This window comes from Oryzias latipes, chromosome 3, assembly GCF_002234675.1.
Source record: "Oryzias latipes chromosome 3, ASM223467v1".
NCBI classification, from domain to species: domain Eukaryota; kingdom Metazoa; phylum Chordata; class Actinopteri; order Beloniformes; family Adrianichthyidae; genus Oryzias; species Oryzias latipes.
Genome location: NC_019861.2, coordinates 33,150,049 through 33,174,980, shown reverse-complemented (window position 1 = coordinate 33,174,980; position 24,932 = coordinate 33,150,049). Strand labels below are relative to the sequence as shown.

Sequence of the window (24,932 nt, the reverse complement as noted above, 5' to 3'; positions counted from 1 at the left end):
CAGCATAAAGGGCCAAGTCTCTCTCGCAGCGTGTCTGCATGCGTAACACACTCGCGATTAGCTGATGTGAAGCGAAGAACGGCTCTCATCATTAGCCGTCAGCCCCCTCATAATGAGGAGATAAGACAAGAGTTAAGTATCTGCCCACACAGGTGCACAAACATGCAAATGGGGCTTTCATTTATGCTCAGGCAGACTCCAGCCAGCTGGGTCAGACCTTTGATACTTCACGAAGTGATAGAAATATAGGAACTGCCTAGAGTTATTCTCGTGCCCTCCTGATCTCTGTATTCCCCCTGCCTGACTGACAGCTAATGTCAGTCATACGGCAGCTAATATATTTCTTTTTTCATATTTTTTTTGCCTGTGTTTCTTTCTGCAGCCTTTTGGGGTGAACCAACCAGGCGCCTATGTCATGTACACCACAGCAGACTCCAATGGCAACCTGAAAAATGCCTCAGGTAATTCTTTCCTTTCTTCTCTCTGTATTCCTTGTTTACCTTTCCTTTTCAGACTCAGAAAATTGATCTAAGAAAAGGTGTTTTTCTATAAGAAAAAGCCTGTGCTTGAGCTCAGTACCTGTGTGGAAGGCTTTTTTGAGATGTAACCTTAAATAAAACTCGCAGATGTCAATTCAATTCAACTCAATTCAATTTTATTTATATAGCCCAAATTCACAACAGCAGTCGTCTCGATGGGCTTCGTATGTCCTTGTGGCGTCCATACCCACAAAGCAGTAAATGAACTGAATAGTGGGACCTTCATTTCTCTGATTTCGATTTTCTTTTCAACACCTTTTGGATTTAATTAAAAATAAAAACTAGTTCCTTACATGTAAAGGAGGAGCGGCTTGGGGTTTGCCGCTAAAAGGCAGTCACAGGTTCGTAGGAGGACAAAATCTAACTGACAGCATCTTTTAACACCAACTAGGTTACCTGAAGTGTGAGCTGACAGGTGCTTACCCAGGTGGGAATGCAGCTGTCTCTTCTGGACTTTGTTTACCAGTGTGTAAAATACAAAAATGCATGGCATTCATTCGGGAACTGAAATAAGGCAGGATGTTTTTTTCATGCATTGGGTCCTTCGTACTCCGTCCTTCTGACTAAGTTGAAAAGTAAAAAAAACCTGTTGAGCCACATATTCCTGGTCTGGGCCAACTTTCAGCATCACTCCGGTTGACATGGTGTTTCAGCCTCGCTCTGCTTTAGTTTCCTCAGCTCACTGCTGGAGTTAGACTGGAAGAGAAACTGTGCAAGTATGAGAAGAAAACGTCCAGTTGAGTATGGAGTGACCAGGGTCAAATGAGGGAAATAACGAGCTTCATGCTCATCTGTCAACGGAAAAGTGTCTGCTGGCTCTGTAGGAACCTGATTTCCCCTTTTCCTTCTAGCCTCTGTCGTCTTTTAATCCCAGGATTCACAACTCCGCTTGGGTTTGCTGTGTTTTATTGAACTGGACATCCGTTAACTTTCTTATTATCATTTTTCATTACAATATCTGTGCACCCTCTTTTGGGGTTTTTCATTTGTGCCTCCTTTAGAGGAGGGGAGCCGTTTAAGCCTCAGTCACAGCTGTCCTTATGGCTCCATGCTGGCTATCCACAGGCAAAAAATTGGCAAACTGTAAAATGTTTAAGGTGGTAAACTGCTAGGTGAGTTCATAAAGTGAAAACGTTAATGCACATTTTTTGCTAAGATCCTGCTGCGATTGACAGATCAGGTAAAGTAAGGGGGAAGTGGGTGAGACACGGCGTGTCGTACAGTTTTATTTTATTTTTTTTTATTGTGGACAGCGCAAGAGGACTTTTACTGCTCTTCATATGATAAGGTCATTTGCTTGCAGCCTGAATTTTAGAAATGAGGAAGTTAGACAATCAGAGTTTAGTTTGTGTGGGAATCCTACAGGCGATTTGCGCTTAGACATCACCTGCACACCCTGTGCGTGCAGCATTCGCCTGCGGTCAGTACTCGCACCTTACCAACAACTACAAAGTGGCGTAAGGGAACCGTACGGCAGCATCGCCAGTACATTATAAGTCGTGCAACTTACAATAGGAAAACTTCACGATAGGCTTACCATATGAACCACATTGGTATGTTCCATTTTCACGACTTTATTTGGGGTCGAGCCTAAAGGCAACTGCAGGACACACTTAAGATGCGGGCGGCCCTGTAAGGGGTCAACCCTCTTACAGCTGCATGTGATGAAGGCTTTTCATTATTGATGAAATCTTCTTACCCCAACCAACAGTATGGTGTCACCAATCAGCATCTTAAACACTTAAGAAAATACAGAAAAGTAGGTTTCATACAAAATCAGAGCAGATGTTGCTGTATGGAGACAACGCCGCCGTGTAAAGTAGTGAAAGCCAGGCAAAAATCATAGAGCTTCAGCAATTTGATTATATTTTTTTTGTATCTAATAGAGGCATGGCCTCATAAGGATTAGACACTTCTGCAGTAGTTAAAGAACGCTCCTGCTTCAGATTCTTAAAGAACTACCTATAGTTTTAGTGGGATGGGTGCTCACATAGAAAAGGTAAAACGCAGAGGGCAGTTACTACCTCTTAGCCACAGATTACACCACTGTTACATTGTGGGAAGGACACAGATCTGATGGGGACAAGATGCAGTGACAGCCTGGGGTCGGGGGTATTTATAGCCTTGGTGCATCAAGATCCCACGTTGTCGGATTTCATTCTTTCATTTGTCTGTTGGCACAGCTGGAATGCAAATGTATTAAAAGAAATCAGTAAAAAATAGAAGATTTATTTACATGATACCTTTTCTACTGTGTTGTATAAATGCTCAAGCATAGAGTGGAGCGAGCCGGTTCTCTCTGCACACTCCAGGATGTGAAATGTGCAGTTAATGATCATTGAGAGCAATAGTGGGGAAGTGAGAGTCACAGGATGTAGGAAGAAAGATCACCTGCGCCTACATTCCCACTGCAACAAATATGAAGAGGGATCTACAAACAGTCCGTTTGGTTAGCTTTGTTGATATTTTGGGAATCATTCTCGAACCTTTCAGCTCACCGTTTGCTCAGATTTAGATCCAAATCAGTTGATGTATTTGTTGGTAACGCTATTTATTTCATTACTTTATATGTGCATAATATTCATGTTGAAACTGGGAGGTTTTGTATTCAGCTTTAGTGAGTTAGGTGTTTGTTCTAAAGATTTTGAAGCGGCATTTTTGAATCTGAAAACTGGGTTGCAGTGATCAGCGTTCACAAAAACGGCTCCATTTGCTTTAGCTTCAGGTATCATTAGGCTTTAAATAAGTAACTAGCCTCTTTATTAGCTCTGAAATTCGAAAGTGGTGAGTGTTTCTTTCTTTTGCTCAGTGACACGTCACACATTTGTGAATCCTTTTACAAACTCATTTTGTTTCTCGGTAGCTTCTGTTCAGACTTTAGGTATGCTTGATATAAGGGCAATCAAAATATAATATAAAGCAAAAAATAAAATACAAATCCCTTAAAATTTCAATTAGAATTTTTTTTTTTTTTTTAAAGACAAAAGGAAACAAAAACAATTGAATGTGTGTATTTCAGAAAAGGTTTTTTGGGGGAAGGATTGTTTCATTCAGTTAAAGCCATAACAGAAAATACAAGCTTTGCTATTCATCCTTAACTGTAAATGCTTCATTAACCCCTACAGAGTATCTCAAGGCTATGAATGGACACACAGAGAGATACAATCAGAGCTGTAATCTGTAATGGTTACTTTAAATGTTTATTCAAATCATTCACACTGCAGATCTTAATGCACAATAACATTTGTAGGAAACGTTTCACATTAAAAGACCACTGGGAACTTTTTTACAATAAATCAAAAGAGGATTGGAGTGGGACTTTAAAGGTGTTGACAAGTCTAAGAATGTTTTTTTTAATAAACTTTTATGCACAGATTTGGAATGAAAAATGCAAAATTTGGTCAAGGGGGAAATTTAAAACAAAAATCTGTTTTTTTTTTCACCGTACAGACTGCAAGAAAAAAGTTGGACATGAAAAATTTGACAAAGCCATGGATGAAAATCACAGTGCTTGTAGTTTGTCATAAGGAGACATCAACAGTTCAGAAAAACAAATTGGTCTCAGCTCTCATACCGTTCCAGATGGTCTCGTATTTTTTTTCTGTCCAGTCAGTAAAAACTTCACGACTTGAAAAAAGTCTGCAAATGTCTGACTGTGTTGCTGTCTGGTACATTAGAACACCATATGCTTAGCTCTCAGTCTTTCCGTCATAATTCAAGCTTCATTTTTCTTTTTCAGTGCTCTGAAAAGATTTAGAAAAACATCCACGAGCTTTGCTGGGGGGGCGACTCCCTGATCCCTTTTTAACAGCCTGGAAATGCAGCCCGTACTGTAACTTGAAATGCGTTTAATATGATTCTGTAGTTTGCACCTTGGAGAACAGAGAGCCAGGCTGCTGGAGAGGAGTGGTGATGGATTGCGCTCACACTCGTACACCACGGCGCACAGGTCTCCCAGCTCTGCCTCCGAGCGTTCTTCACTTACCCTTCACCCCCTCCTGAAAGGGAAGAGAGAAGAAAGGGGAGACGATAATGTGCTGAGAGATAAAAACAAGAAGTGAGAGGACACAATATATTGGGTTCCAGAGGACGCTGTGACAGAAGAGAAAGAGGGAAGTGATTTAGCGTAGGATCGTGAAACGTAGACGATACATGTCGGAGGCAAACGTTTAGTCATTTTAATCTGGAAAGGTCTGGAGAATCAGTCTGCTAACACATCCTGCAATCATCCTACTCCATTTACAGGCATGGTAGGCAAGCAGGCGCATTAAAGTGATAATGTCATCGGGGCTCGTGTGGGAAAGGTCAACAGCAACGCACCTGTTCTTTCGTCTGTTTATACTTTGCCCTGGGTGTGGGACTGTGGCGGTGTGTCTTGCGTCCATTATTTTGTGTGTTTGTGTGAGTGCGTGTGTGAGCGCGATGCCCCTTACTAAACAGGCTGGATGGATGAGCATGGACTGTTCTTCTGACAACACCACATCTCATTATCAGCCAACTCCTGCTGAGACGCAGAGAGGGGCATGGGAGGGAAGGAGGTGTGATTGGAGAGATTTATAGTTGATCATATTCATTAAGAAACCTTTTAATGTTCCTTTTCTCCTGTTATATAAACTCATATGCTGGGCGGCAAAAAAAACACACAGCTATAATTTTCCTTTAGGGAAACACTTAACGTGTTAAGTGAGAACTATTCGATACAAGCTTTGTCACTTTCTCCTGCTAGATTTTGATATACAAAAGAAACCATTTTCCTTCAGATATATTCAAATATTTCCAGGATTTGTTCTGCTGCATTAATGTTGGATCCCACTGGATGGGAACTCATTTCAAACACCATTGGTTAGGAAATTCCCCAAAGAGACCAAAACAACAAAATTCATCACAAAATTGTCTCAAACCCCTAGATTTACGTAGGTTTATATTCATATCAGCTTTGTTTTGTTCAATGAAACAGCCCAGACTTTGTTTTCTATGACTAAACATGCAGAAGGGAAAATACCTATTAACTCTAGTCTGGACTAGTCTGAAGAGGGAGTCTCGGTCCAACCAGACTCAGTGCGGTTCACTTACAGTGTGAAATCGGAGCTGGACCCAGTCTAAAACATCTCTAGCTGTTTTTGCAAATATAAGAAGCTGCCAAAGGGAATGATCAACTGATGAATTCCCGCTTAAAGCCATGAGCCGTGGACAAACCTGGAGCAACCAGAAGATTGCCAGAAGTCAGAGCTCTGTCTCCCCCTCTGGTCAGCACCCGGAACGGTTTCCAGGGTGCTGAATGCACTGCATCTCCCAGCAACCCCAGCGCAGAGCTCTTGGATGCCCCATACCTGACTTGCATTTACATATCACTTACAGTCTACTTAAGCACTGCACTGAGCCTCACTCAGTGCAAAGTATTGTTTGTGCCACTCTGCCTTCATTACCAAGTGTTATATCTGGATCTGATCTTCTGTCCCCTGACGCTGTTTCTGACTCTGTTTGCCTGCCCCAACTCTCGCCTGGATCCTGACTACCCCATCTCTTCTCTGATGCTCTCATGCCTGTTATTGACCCCAGCCTGCCTGACCCTGATTTAGCTTTGTTGACTTTTAGCTGAGCTAATAAACCTGCTGCATTTGGATAAAGCCGTCTGCCTGTTCTTGTGACAAAAATACGGTTCTTCTTTAAAATTTTGGCGGAGATACAAATAATGCAGCTGCTAGGGGAAAAAAAACCTGAAAAAGTGGTGGAATCAAACCTTATGTCCCCGACTAAGCCTGAAGATCACTGCTGACTGTGCTGAGACCGATTCCTACTTCACCAGTTATTTATCCTATGGCGACCAAACTTGAACCAGACATTGGAAAGTCTGGTTCAAGGACTTTACCTTATTTAGATTAAAATAGATGAAACCGTTAGTCTCCCATTTTTAATAAAACATTTATAGATGTTGGTTTTTCATAGCCCCAAGCAAATTGTATTTTTTTTAATGTCACTGAGAACTTTTACTTTTACGTTTTTCTGGAAATTAGTTTTCATTAAAAGAAAATGTTAAAATGGAAAAATACTAAATACTAAAATTGTTTTGATATTTTAAATGTGATGTTTTCGTGATGCCAACACTTTCTGGCATATTACAATGTTACTCTTTTAGACATGGTTTCTTCTGTAAAATGTAATTTTAAAAACAATAATTTAGGCCATTGATAGATATGAAACTTGTCTTACCTGTTAAAAAAAATTGCATAATAAATATAGAGTACCTAAATTTGTGAAAAAAATACTTTGGTTGTGTCTGGATTCTCGAACTACTCAGTACTTTGTGCAAAGGGGGTTCGCCATTTTTTAAAATGTCCAAATATCCAATTTTAAATTCAAGTGCCCTTAAAATTGACCAGTTACCAATTTTTTTTAAATTAATTTACCTCTGCAAAAACGCATTGTGCATCAATGCCAACTAAATATGCAAACATAGACCACAATGCATTGTGTTTGAACATTATGAACAATCCAAGATTTCAACATCAGAACACAGTAGATTCATAAATATTCTTCATTGTTATTAGGGTTTTACTACGAACATCGGTGACATCATTTTTGCCATTAAAAAAAAAGTTGTGAGCAGGGTGGCACTAGAACGTCCCGCACTCTACAGTTTTGAGGAGTCGTGAGGGAATTCTACGGTGGCCCTGAAGTGCAAAGCATTCAACAAATCACTCGATACAAAAACATTTTTAAGATCACAGCAACAATTTAAAAAGCGTATTACATTTTAGAAAACAAAACAAAATTTCAGAAACCAAAACATAAAAAAGAAAAAAAAGAAAAAAAGATTTCAGAAAACAAAATTAATTTCCAGGAAAAAAAAGAAATTTTACAAAATGAAAACATTTCAGAAAAAAAAATTAATTTCCAGAAAACAAAATGAAATAAAAAAAATGAAAACATTTCAGAAAAACAAAATGAAATATTAAAAAATGAAAAACATTTCAGAAAAAAAATGAAATATTAAAAAATGAAAAACATTTCAGAACACAGAATGAATTTCCAGAAAACAAAACGAAATCTTCAAAAATGAAAAACATTTCCAAACCGGAAGAAGCAGGTACTATGGGACAACGCTGATTGGATGATGATGTTTGTCAATCATTTGAACTGAAAAGTATTTTAAATGAAGCGACGACGGGTTTTATCGTCCAAACAACAATGTACCATGATAATTCCCGTATTTCCCATTTACATATTAAATCAAAAATGCAGCAAACAGATAATGAAGGTTTAAATTATTTTTTGAATATTTCGTCTGAAGCAGAACGGTCACCCGGAAGTAGTTTGTGTGGATGACGTCCGTTCTGCAGGTAAACAAAGAAAGGGACGGTAAAACGTTAACATAAACTTTAATCTTTGAATATTTAGTGGATGTGATGACAGAACCCACGCAGAAATATCAACACCAACCAGGTTTACAAATGTTTCAAAATGTCGTGAGAGGATTCTGTCTGAAGCAGCAGCTGCGAAGAAACGTGTGTTAAGACGGCGCACATCAGGAAATGCAGTCCCACCATCCACAGATAAGGTATGGAGGCACATTTGTTTGATCTAATAAATGTAGCGTTAAACGTGATTTCTAGGTGGGTGTTTACAGACAGATCCAAGATCCTTCAGTCATACGTTAATGACAGGTTACCTCATCAGCTGGAGAGGGGGGGGGTCACGTGGGCAGGATTCTCAGACAGGTGTACCAGCCGCATAAATCAGCAAAGCTGTCAGGTAAACTGCAGCAGTTTGTGTCTCAGAATAACATTTATGAATGCTTCTTATTCACACTATTAAGATCTGTGACTTTAGAGTGTGTCAGTGCACAGAAACATGACAGTAAATGAATGGATGTGCACATCATCAGACATGTACAGGTGTGTAACTAAAGGTGGCAAAGTCTGTAGTGTAAAATAAATCTTTAAAAAAAACGTTTTAGTCTTTCAGGCAGAGGAGGAATACCAAATTGTTTTAGAATGTATTTTTTATAAGACTGAAATAATGTATTTTATTCTGAGTTTGGTGTTTTGACCCCTCCCTAATGAATTTCTGGTTTAACCCATTTTCTCCTCATTTTGATGAACTCAACTTTTTCCTGAATGAAAGATGAACGGTAGCCGATGTTTTTCTGTCAGGGATTTTTAATTTATTAATTTATTTCTGTCAGGGATTTCAATGGAGCTGGAGTCCAGTGCAGAGGAAGCTGCAAGCATGTACGAGCAGGAACTGGCGTCTCTTACCTGTGCGTCTTCCTCTGGATGTGATGCTGAGCAGCAATGTGGACAAAACTTCCCTGACATGACTCTTTTTGATATAGTTGTTAAGCACAAACAGACTTTTCCCAGATGCATTTTTTCCTCTAATAAATGTGACTGACAGGTACGCTGAGTAAATGCTGATTGTAAGCGCAACATTTGATTGACTGCATGAAGAAGCCCTTAAAGGAAAATCCACAACTGTTTCTTTGTTTCTGTTATTGAATAAAGTATTCATGTTAAGTTTTCAATAAATATACTGCATTGCTATGAAACAAATTTGTTTATTTTCATATCCATTATTACAATCCTCACATCAGCATTCAGTTTTTTCATTGACAAAAAAACATTTCTAAACAACAGCTTTGAAAATCAAACATCATCTTTGTTAATAAAGCTTTAAAACCTAAAATGGTAAACACGGAAAAACTCCTAAATGAAGCAAGCCTAATATGAACATTTTAAACTGGAGTTTTGCTTAAAGGAACATTAAGTTGTTTGGAGTTGTACAAGTGTTTGATGCGATTCCTCAGATGTGATTTCCAGATCATCAGCCCGACACTAAAGCCAGGAATTGTGCTTCGTTTTTCACTCCCCACTGCATCATTTACAACTAATCAGGCTTATGCAGCAGGTTAAAGACTTTTTTTTAAAGGACCTGCAATTTAAAAAAAAATTAGATATTAAGGTTAAATAATATTTATTGATTACATTTCACATAAATCATGGTGACTTGCCTGTACACTGCACAATGATATGAATGACTTTAGTCTTCTTGTATTCCCATGTAGAGCTGCCATCTGTTCTTCTGCAGCACAAACCTTTCTGGAACTTCGCTTTGAGTAACTTCACCTGCAGAAATATCACATGTTAATTCAATTAAGTATTTTATAAACTTTAAAGTTCATTTTTAAGTTTCAGTATATGTGTATATGCACGGTTCAAAAATATACAATGCACTTAAATATTATTTCCCATAAGAACTTGTTTACTGATTTCAGTCTTAAAGTCGATTTTTAGCAACACTGATGCCATATAATTACTGTAATTACTGTATAAATCATAGAATCAGGCTGGCTCGGAGCTTTTTCTCTCATGTTGTCACCGAAAACGGGAACGGCTATCATGTGAAGACGGTTCGTCTCCATCGGGTTCTTTTTGCGCATGCGCAAGATAAAAAGAAATTATCTTTTCAAAGCAGCACTTTAACATCCTAAAATTAACATCCTTAGAGACATGTGACTGACAAAAGAAAAGATCACAGAATTGATTCTTACCTAAAGATGATTGACAGCGTGAACCTCGCAGCCGTAGACATTAGCGCACAGCGTTCAAAGTAAAAGTGCTCACAAACTACTTCCGGGTGACCGTGTGTCAGGCGAAATGTTAAAAAAATAATTTTAAAGTTCATTAACAGTTTGCTGCATTTTTTATTTGATATATAAATGGGAAATACGTGGATTATTATAGTACATTGTTGTTTGGACGATAAAACCCGTCATCGCTTCATTTAAAATACTTTTCAGTTCAAATGATTGACAAAAATCATCATCCAATCAGCGTTGTCCCATAGTACCTGCCTCTTCCGGTTTGGAAATGTTTTTCATTTTTGAAGATTTCGTTTTGTTTTCTGGAAATTCATTCTGTGTTCTGAAATGTTTTTCATTTTTTTTCTGAAATGTTTTTCATTTTTTAATATTTCATTTTTTTTCTGGAATTTTTTTTTTCTGAAATGTTTTTCATTTTTTAATATTTAATTTTTTTTCTGGATTTTTTTTTTTTTCTGAAATGTTTTCATTTTTTAATATTTTTTTTTTTTCCTGGAAATTAATTTTGTTTTCTGAAATGGTTTTTTTTTTGTCATTTTTGTTTTTCAAGTTTTGGTTTCTGAAATTTTGTTTTGTTTTCTAAAATGTAATGCTGCTTTTTAAATTTTTTTTTTTTTTAATTGTTGTTGTGATCTTAAAAATGTTTTTGTATCGAGTGATTTGTTGAATGCTTTGCACTTCAGGGCCACCGTAGAATTCTGACATAGTATTTAATTTCTCAAATCTTTCATTTCTCTTGCACTGCAAGATTAAATATTTATCCAGTGTTGTTAGTCTGTACTGTATATTTACACACACAATTTTAGACAATAAACTACCATAAATAACCTAGACTCTTTTTTACAAACGTATTTTAAAACTATTTTTTAAAGTTTTTTAGCTGAAGCTTCACATAAAAATATAAAAATATAACACATAAAAAGCCGCGTCTCGCATGAATCCCCTGAGATGGAAATCCAGCTTTTTATCATTCCCACAACCTGTTATTTACTTGAACCGATAATATTTGGCTGTTAGTTCCCCTAAGTTGGTGATTGAAATCAGATGGATATCGTTGTCATGGTAACAGGCTTTAGGGATCGACTCCAGGCTTTTTGAGAGTAAAAAGTAACCGGAGGACCAGGCTGGAGGAGAGCCGTAAGAGCTCAGATCAATGTGCAGCTTTCTGCAGACTGTCCAATTAGTATAATGAGTTCAAAGGATTGTCAGCCAAGCGCACACCGTGCACAGTTGTTTACACATGCATAACCTTTAATATAATGCCCACCTGTAGCAGTTTATCTAACGGCACACTGATCTTATCACTCTGACATTTGGAAATCCAAAGCAACTTGACTGATAACTCAAATGGGGAATCAGACGAGTCTGTATTTGTGTTCATGTGTTATCACTTTAGGTCCTTTCCATTTGTTTCTGCTGCGTCATGTGCCGTCCTAAAAGCCAGCTCATCACGCTCCGTCTCCCCCTGATCTACGGCCAAAGTGCACCTTCCATTTACAAAGAGCTCACCGGGTCAGCGGTGAAAGTTACGCAGTTCTCCGACCATTTCTATTGGCCACTGTATAAAGGATAAACCTGAAACACGCAGAGAAAATTCACAATGTGATGGTAAGATGGGGAACGAGGTGGATCAGAGAAACTGACTGGGCTGAAAGGTGAGAAAATGGGAGGACAGAGCTGAAAGCATAGAGTTGAATTTCACAGAGAAAAAGGCACTGAAGTGAAAATAGGGGTAAAATTAGACCAGAAGAGAGCAAAGATCAGAACAAAGGAAAGGAGAAAAGAGGGAAATATTGTGGAAGGAAAAAAAACAAGAGAGGAGCTAACCATCCACTTGGAGAATTGACTATTGATCAGGCTTCTTCTCGTCTGGTTTTCCAGCCTTTACCTCTCTGCTCTACCGCTCCGTCTCTTTTCCCTCCAACTTCTCACCATTTAAATTACTTTAAAAAAGTTAATAACCTGTTAAATCTTTGTAGTCAGCTGCTGCCTCAGAAGTAACCTTGTTCTGAAAGCTTCATTATTCGGCTCAAAACTCTTAAAAGGCTTTTGTGTAATGAAACTGTCTGCAGTTTCAGATCTTTTATGATGAAGCTAAAAAAAAGACGCGTAATTTTCTTTTAGAAAAAATAGATTTTAATATATTTAGTTAATTCTTGATGTTTTTTTATCTGAATGAACTTTTGTCTATTTGGATTTTTTATACATTGCATCTAGTCAAATTACTGCTGCTCAAACATTCATACGAACAGGATTGTAAGAGTTTAGTATAGATGTTAAAACTGTTATCATTTAGCTCTTTTTACTGAAATAAGTCACCAAGGTCTCTACAGAAGCAGCTAGATTGAATTTATTTATTTAATTGTATTCATATAGAACAATATTATGTCAATTGTACAAAACATAAAATCAGTTGTAAAATACAAGAGCTGATTGCTAAACTAAAGGAAACAGACTAAGCTTAACTGGCATCCCTGCCTGTAGACCCTCCTTCTAGGTAAGGAAAAACTTATGAAAAAAACTGATTTCAGGAAATAAAGAAAAAACTTCAGGGGTGTCCACATGAAGGAGGGATCCTTTCCCTGGATAGAAAGGCGACGTACCAGAACTGTTAAAGAAGGAATGAGCTTATCTAACTCTACAACTACATGTTGTATAGTAGAGTCCAGCAGATGGCCTTCATCCAGATGGAGTTGGGCAACGGCTGGGAGTTCTAGACGAGCCAGAGGCGAGGTCGAGGTCCACGCCCAAGGACAGGAGCACGGACTAGCCAACTGGAATCTGGATCACTCCCGGTTCAAGTATGGGGGCCTTTTCCACCTAAACATATCTATCCTACATCCCACCTCTTGGGATTTTCAAGATGGTTGGTTTGGTCACATCATGTTGATGTCATGTGCGGGGAGGCTCGAGAGCCGGTAGGACCCAGACGCAGAGACGGGAGGCCAACGGGTTCAGGACTAGAAGGTTTATTAAACGAACAAAAAGCGCTGCAGAGCAGGATGACCAAACAAAAACGAAAACTTACTGTGACGTGACGAGAAACATGGAACAAGGACGCTAAGACCAGAGGACGTGAAACACATGACCAGAGGTTAATGGACCAGCACAAGAGGAAGGCAGAGACAAGACTTATATACAGGCAGGGCAGACAAGACACAGGTGAACACGATCAGGGCAGATGGGGACCAAGGAAGTAAAACTCAAGACATGACAAGACAGGAACCCTTTCAAAATAAAACAGGAAACAGAACCAAACAAGACAGAACAAGAACAAAAGCAAAAACCAAGACAAAACAAACTCAAACCATGACAGTTGACCCCAAGAGGAACAGGACAGGTTAGCAGTCAAACCCTCTGGGTCTTCGGCAAATCACCCAACGAAACCAGAAATCTTTGTGCTTTACTTTTGCAATCATTGCTCAGTTAACGGCATCCTTTTATGGGCAGGCTCTTCAGTCAAACTGAACTGTGCACATGCACTACTATCCCTCATGGCTCCACCCTGCAGCTCTGCAATTTGCTCCTTTTATCGCCATGATGGGAGCAAATGGTTTCTATAGCGACTGGAACGAGGGATTTCAGATTTTTTTTCCTCTCGTATAAAAGCCCCTGGGGGGGGAGCATATGTGCAAGTACTCACGTGTTTTTTTCCCAAAAAGGGTTTGCCAAAAGCATTCTTTTTTCTTGATAAACTGGCTGGGAATACCACATTTTTGGCCCTAAAGCCGTCTGTTTCTGTTGTGTTTGTTACTGTAGCCAGACAAACCTTTAGATTGATCAGAGTTCTATTTTCTGCATGTCTGCTGGGGGATGTAAACCTCACAGACGTGACATGAGAACATGTGTCATGAAGTGTCAGAGGATGGACTCACACAGAGAGACAAACAGTAGCTGTGGCTTTCTCTTAGATACACCTTTCTCTGATCTGGCTTCCTGACTGATTTTTCATGCATTTATTCTCACTTCTTTTACTTTTTCAACCCCATCAGGAGTAAAAGTTTGTCTCCTCCCTCATCGAGGCATGTTTCCATCCCCTCATCGTGCTTCTATCTGCCGCTATGCTGCAGACAGAACAGAGAACCGTAATGCAAGAACAAGCACTCACTCTTCAAACCACAAAAGGGGAAAATAGAATTAACATATTGCAAATCGAGACTCCAAACCGTGACAGCTGAAATCATTTCATGCACATGTGCAGTGTTCCAAATTAGTTTCAGCCCTCAGTGTCAGCTCAGATACTCAGCGACTGGCAAACAGGAATCAAAGATTAAAAGCTTTTCTCCACTATGAGCAGCTGTAAACCATCAGAGGGAAAGATATCAGGCTATCGGGCTCGGTCTTTGCACAGATCTATTGGGCGTGTTTATCTTAGACTGAAAGCATGGAGTCTCAACAACTCACAAAACATCATCAAGCCACTGAGTGAACTGCAAGCTCCTGTTACTGGTGATCCGATGATTGCAGCTAGGGAGGCTCATTGTTTGAATTGAAATACATTTTTTCTGCTCTTTGATTCCTTCTTAAACAGTTAAGTTTGTATTATTTAATGGCTTAGTCATCTAAAGTCGTGTGGAGGGCTGACCATACGAGTTATTATTACATGTTGGCTGCAGAGCTTTAAAACAATGAAAGCAAGACTTTAAAAAGCATTAAATTGTCATAAATTCTGGTGATTGAGTCTTAATTTTCTTCTCAGTGGGACTTCCTGTCTCTCGAAAAAAAAAATATTCAAGAATGTGGTGCAGTGGTAGAGCGGTCGACCTCTGAACCCCACCTTGCCTCTGGCAGAAGGTTGGCGCCAGTGTTCAGCAGCAGAGCCGCCATCAGTGTGTGAATGTGTGAACTGGTCTGTGACCGTAAAGCACTTTGGGCCTTGAAGAAGATAGAAAAGCACTATACAAGTATACACCATTTACGCCATGTGCTTTGTCATAAAGCTGTGAACTTGTCGTAAATTGCTTAACCTCAGTTCACCAATTAGCTTGTGGTTGTCGGTGCACGAAAATGGGAAAGTGCACATTTATGGAGAAATGGCTTGAAAATAGGGATTACTATTTGTGGTTCAAACCGATACGTGGAAATCCCTATGAGGCAAACTGCACAGTTTACCGTTTAAACTTGACACACTGGGGATCAAGGCTGCTGAATCACATGTGCAGAGCAAGAAACAGCAGACTCTGCCTGTTTGTGTCTTAATTTAGAGTTTAAGTGTTCTTTAAAGTCCTTAAATTTAACATCTGTAAATCAGTATACACTGTCTTGGGTTGTCTGGCCCGTAGAGGGTCGTAGAGAGGTGCAGTCACATCTTAAGGTATAGCACAGGTGTGTCTTGCAGTTCCCTTGAGGCTTGTTGGATACCTTGAGGGACGTCATGAAAATGGAACGTACCATTGTTGTATGTGTGGTGAGTGAATAGTTAAGTATTTGTAAGCATAACATAAGTTACACGCTATCAAAAGTGACACGTAATCAGCCATAGGCAAGAATATTGGGAAGTAATGGAGACACACCGGGCCTCAAGGCCTGGAATTGCCCACCCCTGCTCTACAGGGTTAGGGATCTACGATCTTAAAATTTCCTGCAGGCCACCTGTGTGCCCTCTACAGGTTTTTCCAGTATTCGCCTGCAGACATTCTGTATCCACCCATGAGGGCATACTAAGGCATCATCAATAAAGTTTCTTTCTATTCCTGACATTAAACCCTATTTGAATGTTCGTATTAATACTTTTTTAAAGAACGGAGATGAATTTGAACTTGAAGATAATAAAGACAGAGAATTGCATGGACAGAAAAAAGCTTTTTCTTTAACTTCATTAACTCGTGCTTTCTTCCCAGTCCTCTAGTCCCTGGAGAAGAGTTAATTTAATTTCATATGTATGAGTTTGAGTGTTGCACTGAGTCTTTCTATTGGTTTGGCAATGAAGTATTAAACTGTTAAATAAGATGTACACCATGCAGCTTTGAGAGTTTCCTGGAAGTTTGAGGCTCCCTTGAGCCGCTTTGAGTCTGCATTGTCTTCTCAGAGGTGGATTGCAGGCTGTCAATCATGTATGCATGGTGGGGCTCCCTGCCAAGCCTCCACTGGCTCTGCTGAGGGCAGAAACACCAAACAGGGAGGCAAACACTCACCGAACGCCGGCGCTCTGAAACACAGCTCAGAAAACCACACTTTGCCAGCCTCCCTGTGTTCGGCGATGGCGGTGCTCCAGTCGTGTTTGTTGGTCTGTTCAAACACACTCTCGCACGGTGCCGTGCACACACTAAGCCGGGCTCCCTGCCTGCAGAGTAACCCCGCTTGATCCCCCCTCAAACACATACAGACACATACTCATCCTTTCCATCCTCCTGAGTGGCCAAAGCTTCCCACCTCTTCCAACCTGGCAGTAAGGAGCAGCCTGTCAAAGCATCAGACCACATCCTGCCCTGAAACGCCCCTGTCCCGCCCAAAAAACACATCCTCCTCTGTCTTTGCCCCCCCCCCCCCCCCCATCTGAATGTATATTTGCACAACTTTTTTTTTTTTTTTTACAATGTACATGCTGGAAATTGTCAGATTTAATTTCTGTTTATCTGAGTTTGCTGTTTTCACATCCCTTTTTTTTCTTTGCACGAGTCCACAGCTATAGTGACATGAATAATTTAACTCTAGTTTGAGCTACAGCCAAAATAGATGGGGGGGGGTAGACAAAAGGGCAACATCTTTGATGCCAAACTGCTAAGAATAGAAAGATAAAGACACAAAGATTCTTACGCCTTTACACAAGTTTACATTACAGATTTCCCATCTGCTAACAGCATTAAAGTTCACAAGAAACAATAACAACAGCACTCTGTCTTCTGCAAACTGTCAAAATTACATTTTTTTAAAGCTTCATCAATAAAAATATTTAGTAAAGCTTGCATTGCAACAATCTGCTTTTAGTTCCTCCATCTTTAACCTCCTAAGACATGGCATGTGTGGACATCACATTTTGGGTTATGTTACCACAACTGTTAACGCGGTGCAGAGGGTTAGCTCAAATGTTAGCTTGGGTCTGAAGACATTAAGTTGTTTTTTTCCAAATGTAGGGAGAGGTTATTGAATGGGTAAAAACTTGATTGGAAGGTTACATGTATACAGTGTAGGGGTGTAACAGTCAATTTGAACAATAATTCGATTCATATCATAGTTTGTGATTAGTGATAAAATTCATAGATGATATTGGTTTATTTTAAACAATCTGTTTCACTGACCTAACATGGATCCAGGACATATTTAGCCAGATTTCTACCATAGAGGAATACCTGATAATGAACAGTGCAGGTGAATTCTTGGACTTCTTACAAGATAATCAAGTGTAAATGAAATATGTGTCCCAAGAGCGAGTACCGTAAACAAGAATTCATGTCAAATCCATTCACATTTTAGTTTCCTAAAGTTCAGCCCACTGTTGTTTTTCCACATCCAAAGAATCCAAAGCGAACATTCTTAGAACATTCTAAACACTGGATGGTCACGTGACTTAGCTAAATTCAAAGTGTTTCCACACATTGGACTGGAATGATGGACTGATCCGTTTAGCTGACATCACGTGTGTGTTGTCCGCTGTGATGCACTAGGTCGTTTTTTTTTTTTTTTAGAATAAAATAAAGCCTACTATGCCTCAATCCTAATATGTTTTTCCAAAATTGATTATAATCGATTTATTTAATTTTGAAAGGTTTCCAGAAAGGTATTAATCGATTTGATCACGTCAGTCAGATCAATCTGGTTGGATTGCAGGAAAATAAATTGGTTCATCAACTAAGTCAATTAATTGCTAAACCTACATACCGGTGGTCATGATGGCCTCACCTCCTGACATAAATAAATAAATAAATAAATAAATAAATAAATAAATAAATAAATAAATAAATAAATAAATAAATAAATAAAGAGATTGTTTTTTTTTTAAACCAAAGATAAGTCTAGGAAAGACGCCCTGGGCCAGTGATGGCTGGAGGGATATCAAGAGCTCATCAAGGGTTTGTTAAGCCTACAACCTTTAGTGGAAACTTTTATGTTACTGGACTTTAGGACATGTTACCATACAAGTAAATTACAGCTTTTTTTGTGCAAAAATTTTAGCTGAAATAGACGATATGCCCAGGTTTACAGGACGTTTTCTGTTTTTCCTCCTATTTCTACGATCAGCATAGCAAAAATAGAGGAGCAAAGCTTTTTTGCTCCTCCTGGTCGGCAATACGCAGTCCATCCACATTAGTTCTGATCACTGGCTGCCTCCAGGCTCTTTCTATCTCTCCCTTCTCCCTCCTTCTCTCACTCCTTTCCTCTCTTTGTTTACCACATAGAGGTTGATTTATGTCGGCTGCACTTGGCAGAGTCGGGTGGCGTGGGCGAGATACAGCAGCTGAAGTAAAGCGAGAGAGGAGGGGGGAAGAGAGGGAGAAGCAAAACGCCAAATCAGAGTGATGCATCCTGTTGGAGAGGGAGAGGAAGAGAGAGATGAGCTGAAAAACTGAAGCACACAGGGTTTGGGAGGGAGAGCGGGGAGTAAGTGAGAGGGAGGAAGAGGTGTTGCAAAAGCTGCAGGTGTCTCACTGTGATTTCTGTCTGTGTGATCCCTCCGAGGGTCTGAGCGCCAGTCTCTCCCTGCCGTACCTTAGTCGCTGTTTAGGTTTGTTTTGTGTTCTTTTTATTATGACTTCAGTTTGTTAATCTGATCTGATCAGAATTATTCAGATAATCTGTCATTACATCGCAAAACAGAGGAAACCTGAAAAAAACTCTTTGGAGAAAGTAAATGTTTAAGCAAAAGTATTTCTGAATAAAAAAAGCAATAAATTGAAAAGTGGACACCTGATGTTATACATGTTTCAAACTTCAAGTAATGATAATAAGGAAAGATGTAAACACAAAGATTTAATAAACTAGGAAAAATGGAAAAATTCACATTTGTAACCTTTTTTTTTTTTTTTTACATAAAAATATCAGAAGTGCTGAAGCTGTAACTTAACATCCAGGTGTACCTCAGGGACCATTCCTAGAACCACTTGTGCCTATTTATTCAAACCATTTAAACTTCATAGGAATACCGATGACAACTGCAGGTGGAACCAGATGTTCCTTCAGCTTTCATGCTAAATGAGTGTCTGCATTAATGATCCAGTAAAGTCGCACTTAAATCATCGTTTGATCAATTTTTAATGCGCCCAGTGGTCTTTTAATGATTTTGCTGTTTGTGGCCAAAATACGAGAAAAATACTATATTGTTTACTAGGACATAGTACCCTCAGAGCGGTAGGAGTTCATTAGAAGTTCACCTCTGAGTTGTGGGTGGGACTGCTGGTGTTGAGCAACCCCCCCCCCTCTTCCCATCACCCATCTGTTTACACGCTCTCTCGCTAGCTTACGTGGCTTGCTGTTGTAGGTCCTATGTCACACCTAAGCTTCTTCAAACAGAATTTTTCGTCTGCTTCTGATTCCCAACAATTTAAATAAAGAAATACGGGAAAATGCCATTTTAGAGTTAATTTTCTTTATAAAAATATGTCCTCCATCATCAGAAAAATGCCACAAGAACATTTTAAAAACATCATTTTTATCGGAGTGGGTCTTTAAACCAACAATTTTTTAGCTGAAACCTGTTGGTTAGTTACCCAACTTTAAGCTTAACTACAGCTTTTTATCAAATCAAATCAACCTTTATTTATAAAGCACTTTTACAACAACACATGTCACTCAAAGTGCTGTGCATAAAATACAATAAAATTTAAAAACAAGATGACAAGTCAAACAGTGCCGACAACCGCCACCCCCGCCCCCACCCCCACACACACACATACGCACACCATGATAAAATAGTGATAAAATGATGGAATGTAAAGACCTGGCTTCCTCCTGAAGTGGGGAAACGATATCACAGGAAACACATGTGCTTATTTATTACAACAATTTCCGTTGTTTGTCCATGTTTTGAATAAACATTTTTACCAAAATAACTAGATAGATGCATTGTAACATTAATGATATTTTAAGTATACAAACAAAGTGGCACAGTGCTTGATCATTACTTCTCACTCGATTCATAGTTTGGCTCTGATATTGTCATGTTTTCTACATATTTATAAATCAAAGTGAGAAGCCATTCAGATGAGGATCTCTGCGACATAAGGAGCTGTCATCTTAATATTGTTGAGTCGTTTCCTTAAAAGCAAGTACTGTCATCTGTCATTTGGTTGGTTATTTAATAATAAATATTGTTGGAATAATGTGATCTTGCGTCTGTCTTCCTCCCTGCAGCCGGTCAGTTGAGTCAGTCGGCCCATTTCTCCCTTCAGCTGCCCTACACTGTGCTGGGCCTGGGACGCAGCGCCAACTTCCTGGATCACCTTTACGTCGGAATCCCCCGGGAAGCCGGAGACACGGTGAGCAGAAACGTTAGGAGACACGTTAGCGAGCAGCTTCCGAGTCCTTCTGCTGAACGTACCGTCTTACAGTCATCTGTTCGCGCTTCAGCAGAGAGAAAAGTGGAATGCAATTATTTGTTAATGAAATTTAAACCCCGAGGTGAATCCAAACAATAATATTATAGTTACACCCCAATTATGTCATTTGCAAACATTCCCAGTCCCTAATTAACTCACAAAGGCTCAACAAAGATTTTTATTGTCTAATAAATTCACGAAAATAAGAACCAGCCGCAGGATCATTATGTTGAAAGCCGGAAAAGTTCCAGGAAAAAAATTTACTAGTGTCATAATTTATAGAAAGAACAATTTATGTCTTTGAAAGTAGTGAGCATGGAACAGGTTACTTAGACTTTTTTCTTCTTGATTAGCCATAAGTATTAAATGACTTAAATGAGGGTTTCCTTCCTCACATTAACTTTATCACATTAGTTATGCCAAACAAGCCAGCTCTCCCTAAACCCCACAGTCGCTTCATATTTGAGGCACAAAAAAAAATCAGGTTTTCTCTAAATCAGGTTACAATGTGCTGACATCTACTCTACTTTAATTAATTCAAATAAAAAATAAACATCTCCTAATATTTGTATTTTGAGCAAGTTCCAAGGGACAAAGTTTTTTGTTTTTGTTTTTCATATATTTACAGACAAAAACTACCTATGAAACAACTGCTCAGCTGCTTTCTCATATTTGTCTTCAGTGAATGACGATCTAGTGTAAAGGGTCATCGACTATTCACAAAGACGTTCCTTCTTCTTTCTGACTCATAAAAGCTAGATTATGAAAACTTTCAAACCTGTGAACATGAACACGGGAAAAGAAAACGCCACTCAAATGATGACGTATTTGGTACAGAAACTGAGCACAACAGCAAGAAAAGCAGTTACAAAAAAAGTGGATGAAACCACAAGTGATTGGATAGATTATTTATTCAGTAGGTATAAATTAAACATTAGAACATTAAACACCAGGACAATGAAAACATTATTTTGAAAATGTAAAATACTAAAACATAAAACTGTTGAACCATGAAAATAGTGAAATCAGTGATCAACAGAAACTATTACAGTATTTAGTGGAATTTTCAATTTCTCTTGGATATTGTTAATGATGTTTATTTCCTTCTTCATAAAAGAAAGACGGTCCAACCACCAAGATGTTTAAAAAAAGGAAAAACATTTTTTTTAGAAAGAATCAAAAATTAAATAAAGAAAAATGCAAATTCATGCAAAATAAATATTAAACAAACAATTGAAAAAAAATCCTTTAAAAAAAATCCTATGTGGGACAGTTAAGCTAAAAGCTGATATAACAGAACAAAATTCAAGTCAGATTTTTGCTCTACTTTTATCCGGTTGTAGTTAGTAACAATAAAGCAGGATTTGGCTCAGCATCCTAAAATAAAAACACATGAAATCTTTGAGAAACGGTTGATTCACATCCATTTGGAACGCTAATGAACGCTTTTCTAAGCCGAGCCTGTTGAGGTGAAGGGAAGTTATTGGTACTAAAAGGGAATCTAAAACCTACAAACCACGAAACGTTTTTGATTTGTTTTTGTTTTTCAAACTCACACATTCGGCTCCACACTTTACCACCTAAATGTCACAAAACAGGTGAGATTGTTTGGTGTTAGGAGAAGCGCGAGTGCAGCCTCAATCTGCTCACGCTGTAAACTGACAGCAGTGTGAGAGGGAACGCTGTGATGGACCGCTGACCTGTCCTCGAACGACTCGCAGATGGACTCCAGCCACCCTCCAGCCACCCTCCAGCCCTCAATGGGTTCAAGACCCCTCGGAATCACAATGAGTGAACGAGTGGGCCTTCTCGTGGCAGATTGCACCGGATTTAACGATTCATGGCATTAGGACGGTTGGATAAAGGCGGAAAAAGCCAGAACGCAAATACCAACAAGCCACATCTGACTGCCGCAGACTTTTTAGCAACTCTGCAGGGAGACGACACCTGAACAACTCCCTGGATGCAGCCCACACAAGCCTGTGTTCTGTGATCTGCTTCATATTTGATTGATGGTTTTGTAGATATGATACATTTCTACACCTCCTGTCTTCAAATCCCATCCTTCTTCCGTTCATCTTTCTGCACCCGTCTGTTTTCCGTCTTGTCATACAGAGCCCGGTTTTTTTCTTCCTTCTCCCCCTGTGGAACCGAGGTCTTCATCAAGCAGCTGATTAGGATTGCAGATTCTTTGGTCCGCCACACAGAAGCAGAACCACAAAACACTCAAATCAAACACGCTGCTTTATTGTCTCCTTTCCTGCTCCTTCCTATATGTTTCCATCGGATCTGCTTCCCCGCCTCGTTTTTCCTCATCTTCTTCCATTTGGTCTACAAAGCGAATTAATGAATGCCTAAGAATGAAGCCCATTATGCCGAGTCGACGTCTTTTCCTTCCTCGAAGGGAACCGGGAGGGGAGGGACTTCATTAAATCTACAGAACATATAATAAGGAGGAGATGCTTCTGGGAATTTCCTAGAAACGAGGGCAGACATGCCACCCAGTTGGGTTAGCAGCTCAGCTTTCAGTATTTTTGTCTTATCCATCTTTAAATCTGTGCTGTAAACTCCTGCTGTGCCCCTCACAAGGAAATATTGTGTAAATTCTGCTTGGATATCGTTTAGCTTCTGTCCTATTATTCCTTGTTTTTAACTCAAGCCTCTCTCCTCCTGCTTACTTATCTTCCGCCCAGGGAATTCCCTTTTTCTACTCCGAGTGATTTATTTCACTAATCAGTCCTCTGCTTGTCACTCACCCTCCATCTCTGTCTCTCGTACTGTGCCAGTTTCCTTGGCTTTGAACCAGAGTATCTCTGTGTCTCTCTGAAGACTTGGGAACACTTTTCTCTTCCAAACAGCCAGATCAGATCTGCTCCCAGGCAGCGGTATGGAAGCCGACTTGCCTCTGACGTCGCTCCCCCGCCAGTTGCCACACAGATGGCTGTGCTTTCCAAGAGCTAAGCGACGGTGGCTGGCGGCAAGAGTGCGCTTGTTATGTAAAACGCAACGCCGTTACTGCGCGCTCATTTAAAACAGCTGCAAGATGTAGTCCTTCTCCAGTCAGTCGGGAACGGCGAAACACGGCGGAAGAGCAGCAACTTCCAGATTCTGCCAAATGTCAAGACGGAAATGTTTATTTCCTCCTGCTAAAACATTCTGTCCGCTATCCACTTATGAACTCCTCACCCCTGAAGACGCCTAAAAATAGATGGACCCAGATTACAGTAGGTTTTCTCAGGTCTTAAAATAAAAGTTTAATCTTTAAATCAAGCACAGCTACGCAAACAGATGTTTAATCTTTTCTTAAAAGACAGGCTTTGTCCTTTAGACTAACCTCTGCTGAGTTCTCAGCGGACTCTTTTCTCTGGATCTGTCAGACTTGGGGTCCCTTAACAGGCTTGTGGCCATTGCTTTTCGTGTTTCAACAAAGGGGAATTTAACCTTCATGTGAACATTTTAAAGTCACGTACAGTTGGTGAAAGGAGCTCTGATTGGACCAAAGAAAGGAGAACTTTGTTTATTCTCCAATGAGCTCTTTCAGAGTTGACAGAGCAGATTTTGTTTGTAAAAGTCTTGTTTATGATTTATGTGGCTTCCAAACAACTTCTAATAGTCAAGCAGAAATGAATTAAAAAGTTCAACATCACCTCCTTTGTAACCCTTGTGTTATCCTAGGCACTTTAACATTGGGAGTTGGGTCATCGAGACCCACTAGACACTGCTCTGAACCTTTTTTTTTCAATGATTTGTGATCTTCACTGGTGTCCATGGATTACATGAAATCTTTCCACCTTCATCCACCTTAGTCATGGTAGAGAGAACACGTCAATGCAAGGGTGGGGTCATCTAAGGTAGCACAGGGTTAAGTGAAACTCCCATTAGCTGTCACACACCTATAAGTGTGTGAAATTTGTTCTCTGCATTTGACCCCTCCCTTGGGGGAGCGGTGAGCTGCAGACACAGCCAAGCTCGGGAACCATATAGTGGTTTAACCCCCCCAATCCAACCCCTTCATGCTAAGGGTCAAGCAGGGAGCGGATGACTGGTATGACTCGGCCTGGATTCGAACTCACGACCTTCCAGTCACAGGGTTGATTTTTTCTAGATAAACCAAGTTTAAAGTCCCACTCTGTTCATCTTTTGAGCCGTTGTCAAAGCGTTCCCAGGGGTCTTTTAATTAAAAAGATGCCACTTTTAGTGTTGTTTTCTTTCTTTCTTTCTCCATCATCCCCTTGTTTTCACGCTCTCCCGCTAGTTCACAGCCCCTCACACCCCACACCTTGCAACAAAAATGGTGATCAATATTGGAACTATCCGGCC

At 39.7% G+C, this 24,932-nt stretch overlaps 1 protein-coding gene across 1 annotated transcript in view; it reads left to right on the top strand.

Annotated features, from left to right (window-relative positions):
* itfg1 (integrin alpha FG-GAP repeat containing 1) overlaps positions 1 to 24,932 on the top strand; it is a 159,016-nt gene that overhangs the window by 117,558 nt on the left and 16,526 nt on the right. Inside the window, exons 14-15 of the mRNA XM_023953696.1 lie at positions 383 to 461; positions 20,428 to 20,552. Coding sequence (XP_023809464.1) covers positions 383 to 461; positions 20,428 to 20,552 — 204 coding nt within the window. The remainder of the gene's footprint in view (positions 1 to 382; positions 462 to 20,427; positions 20,553 to 24,932) is intronic.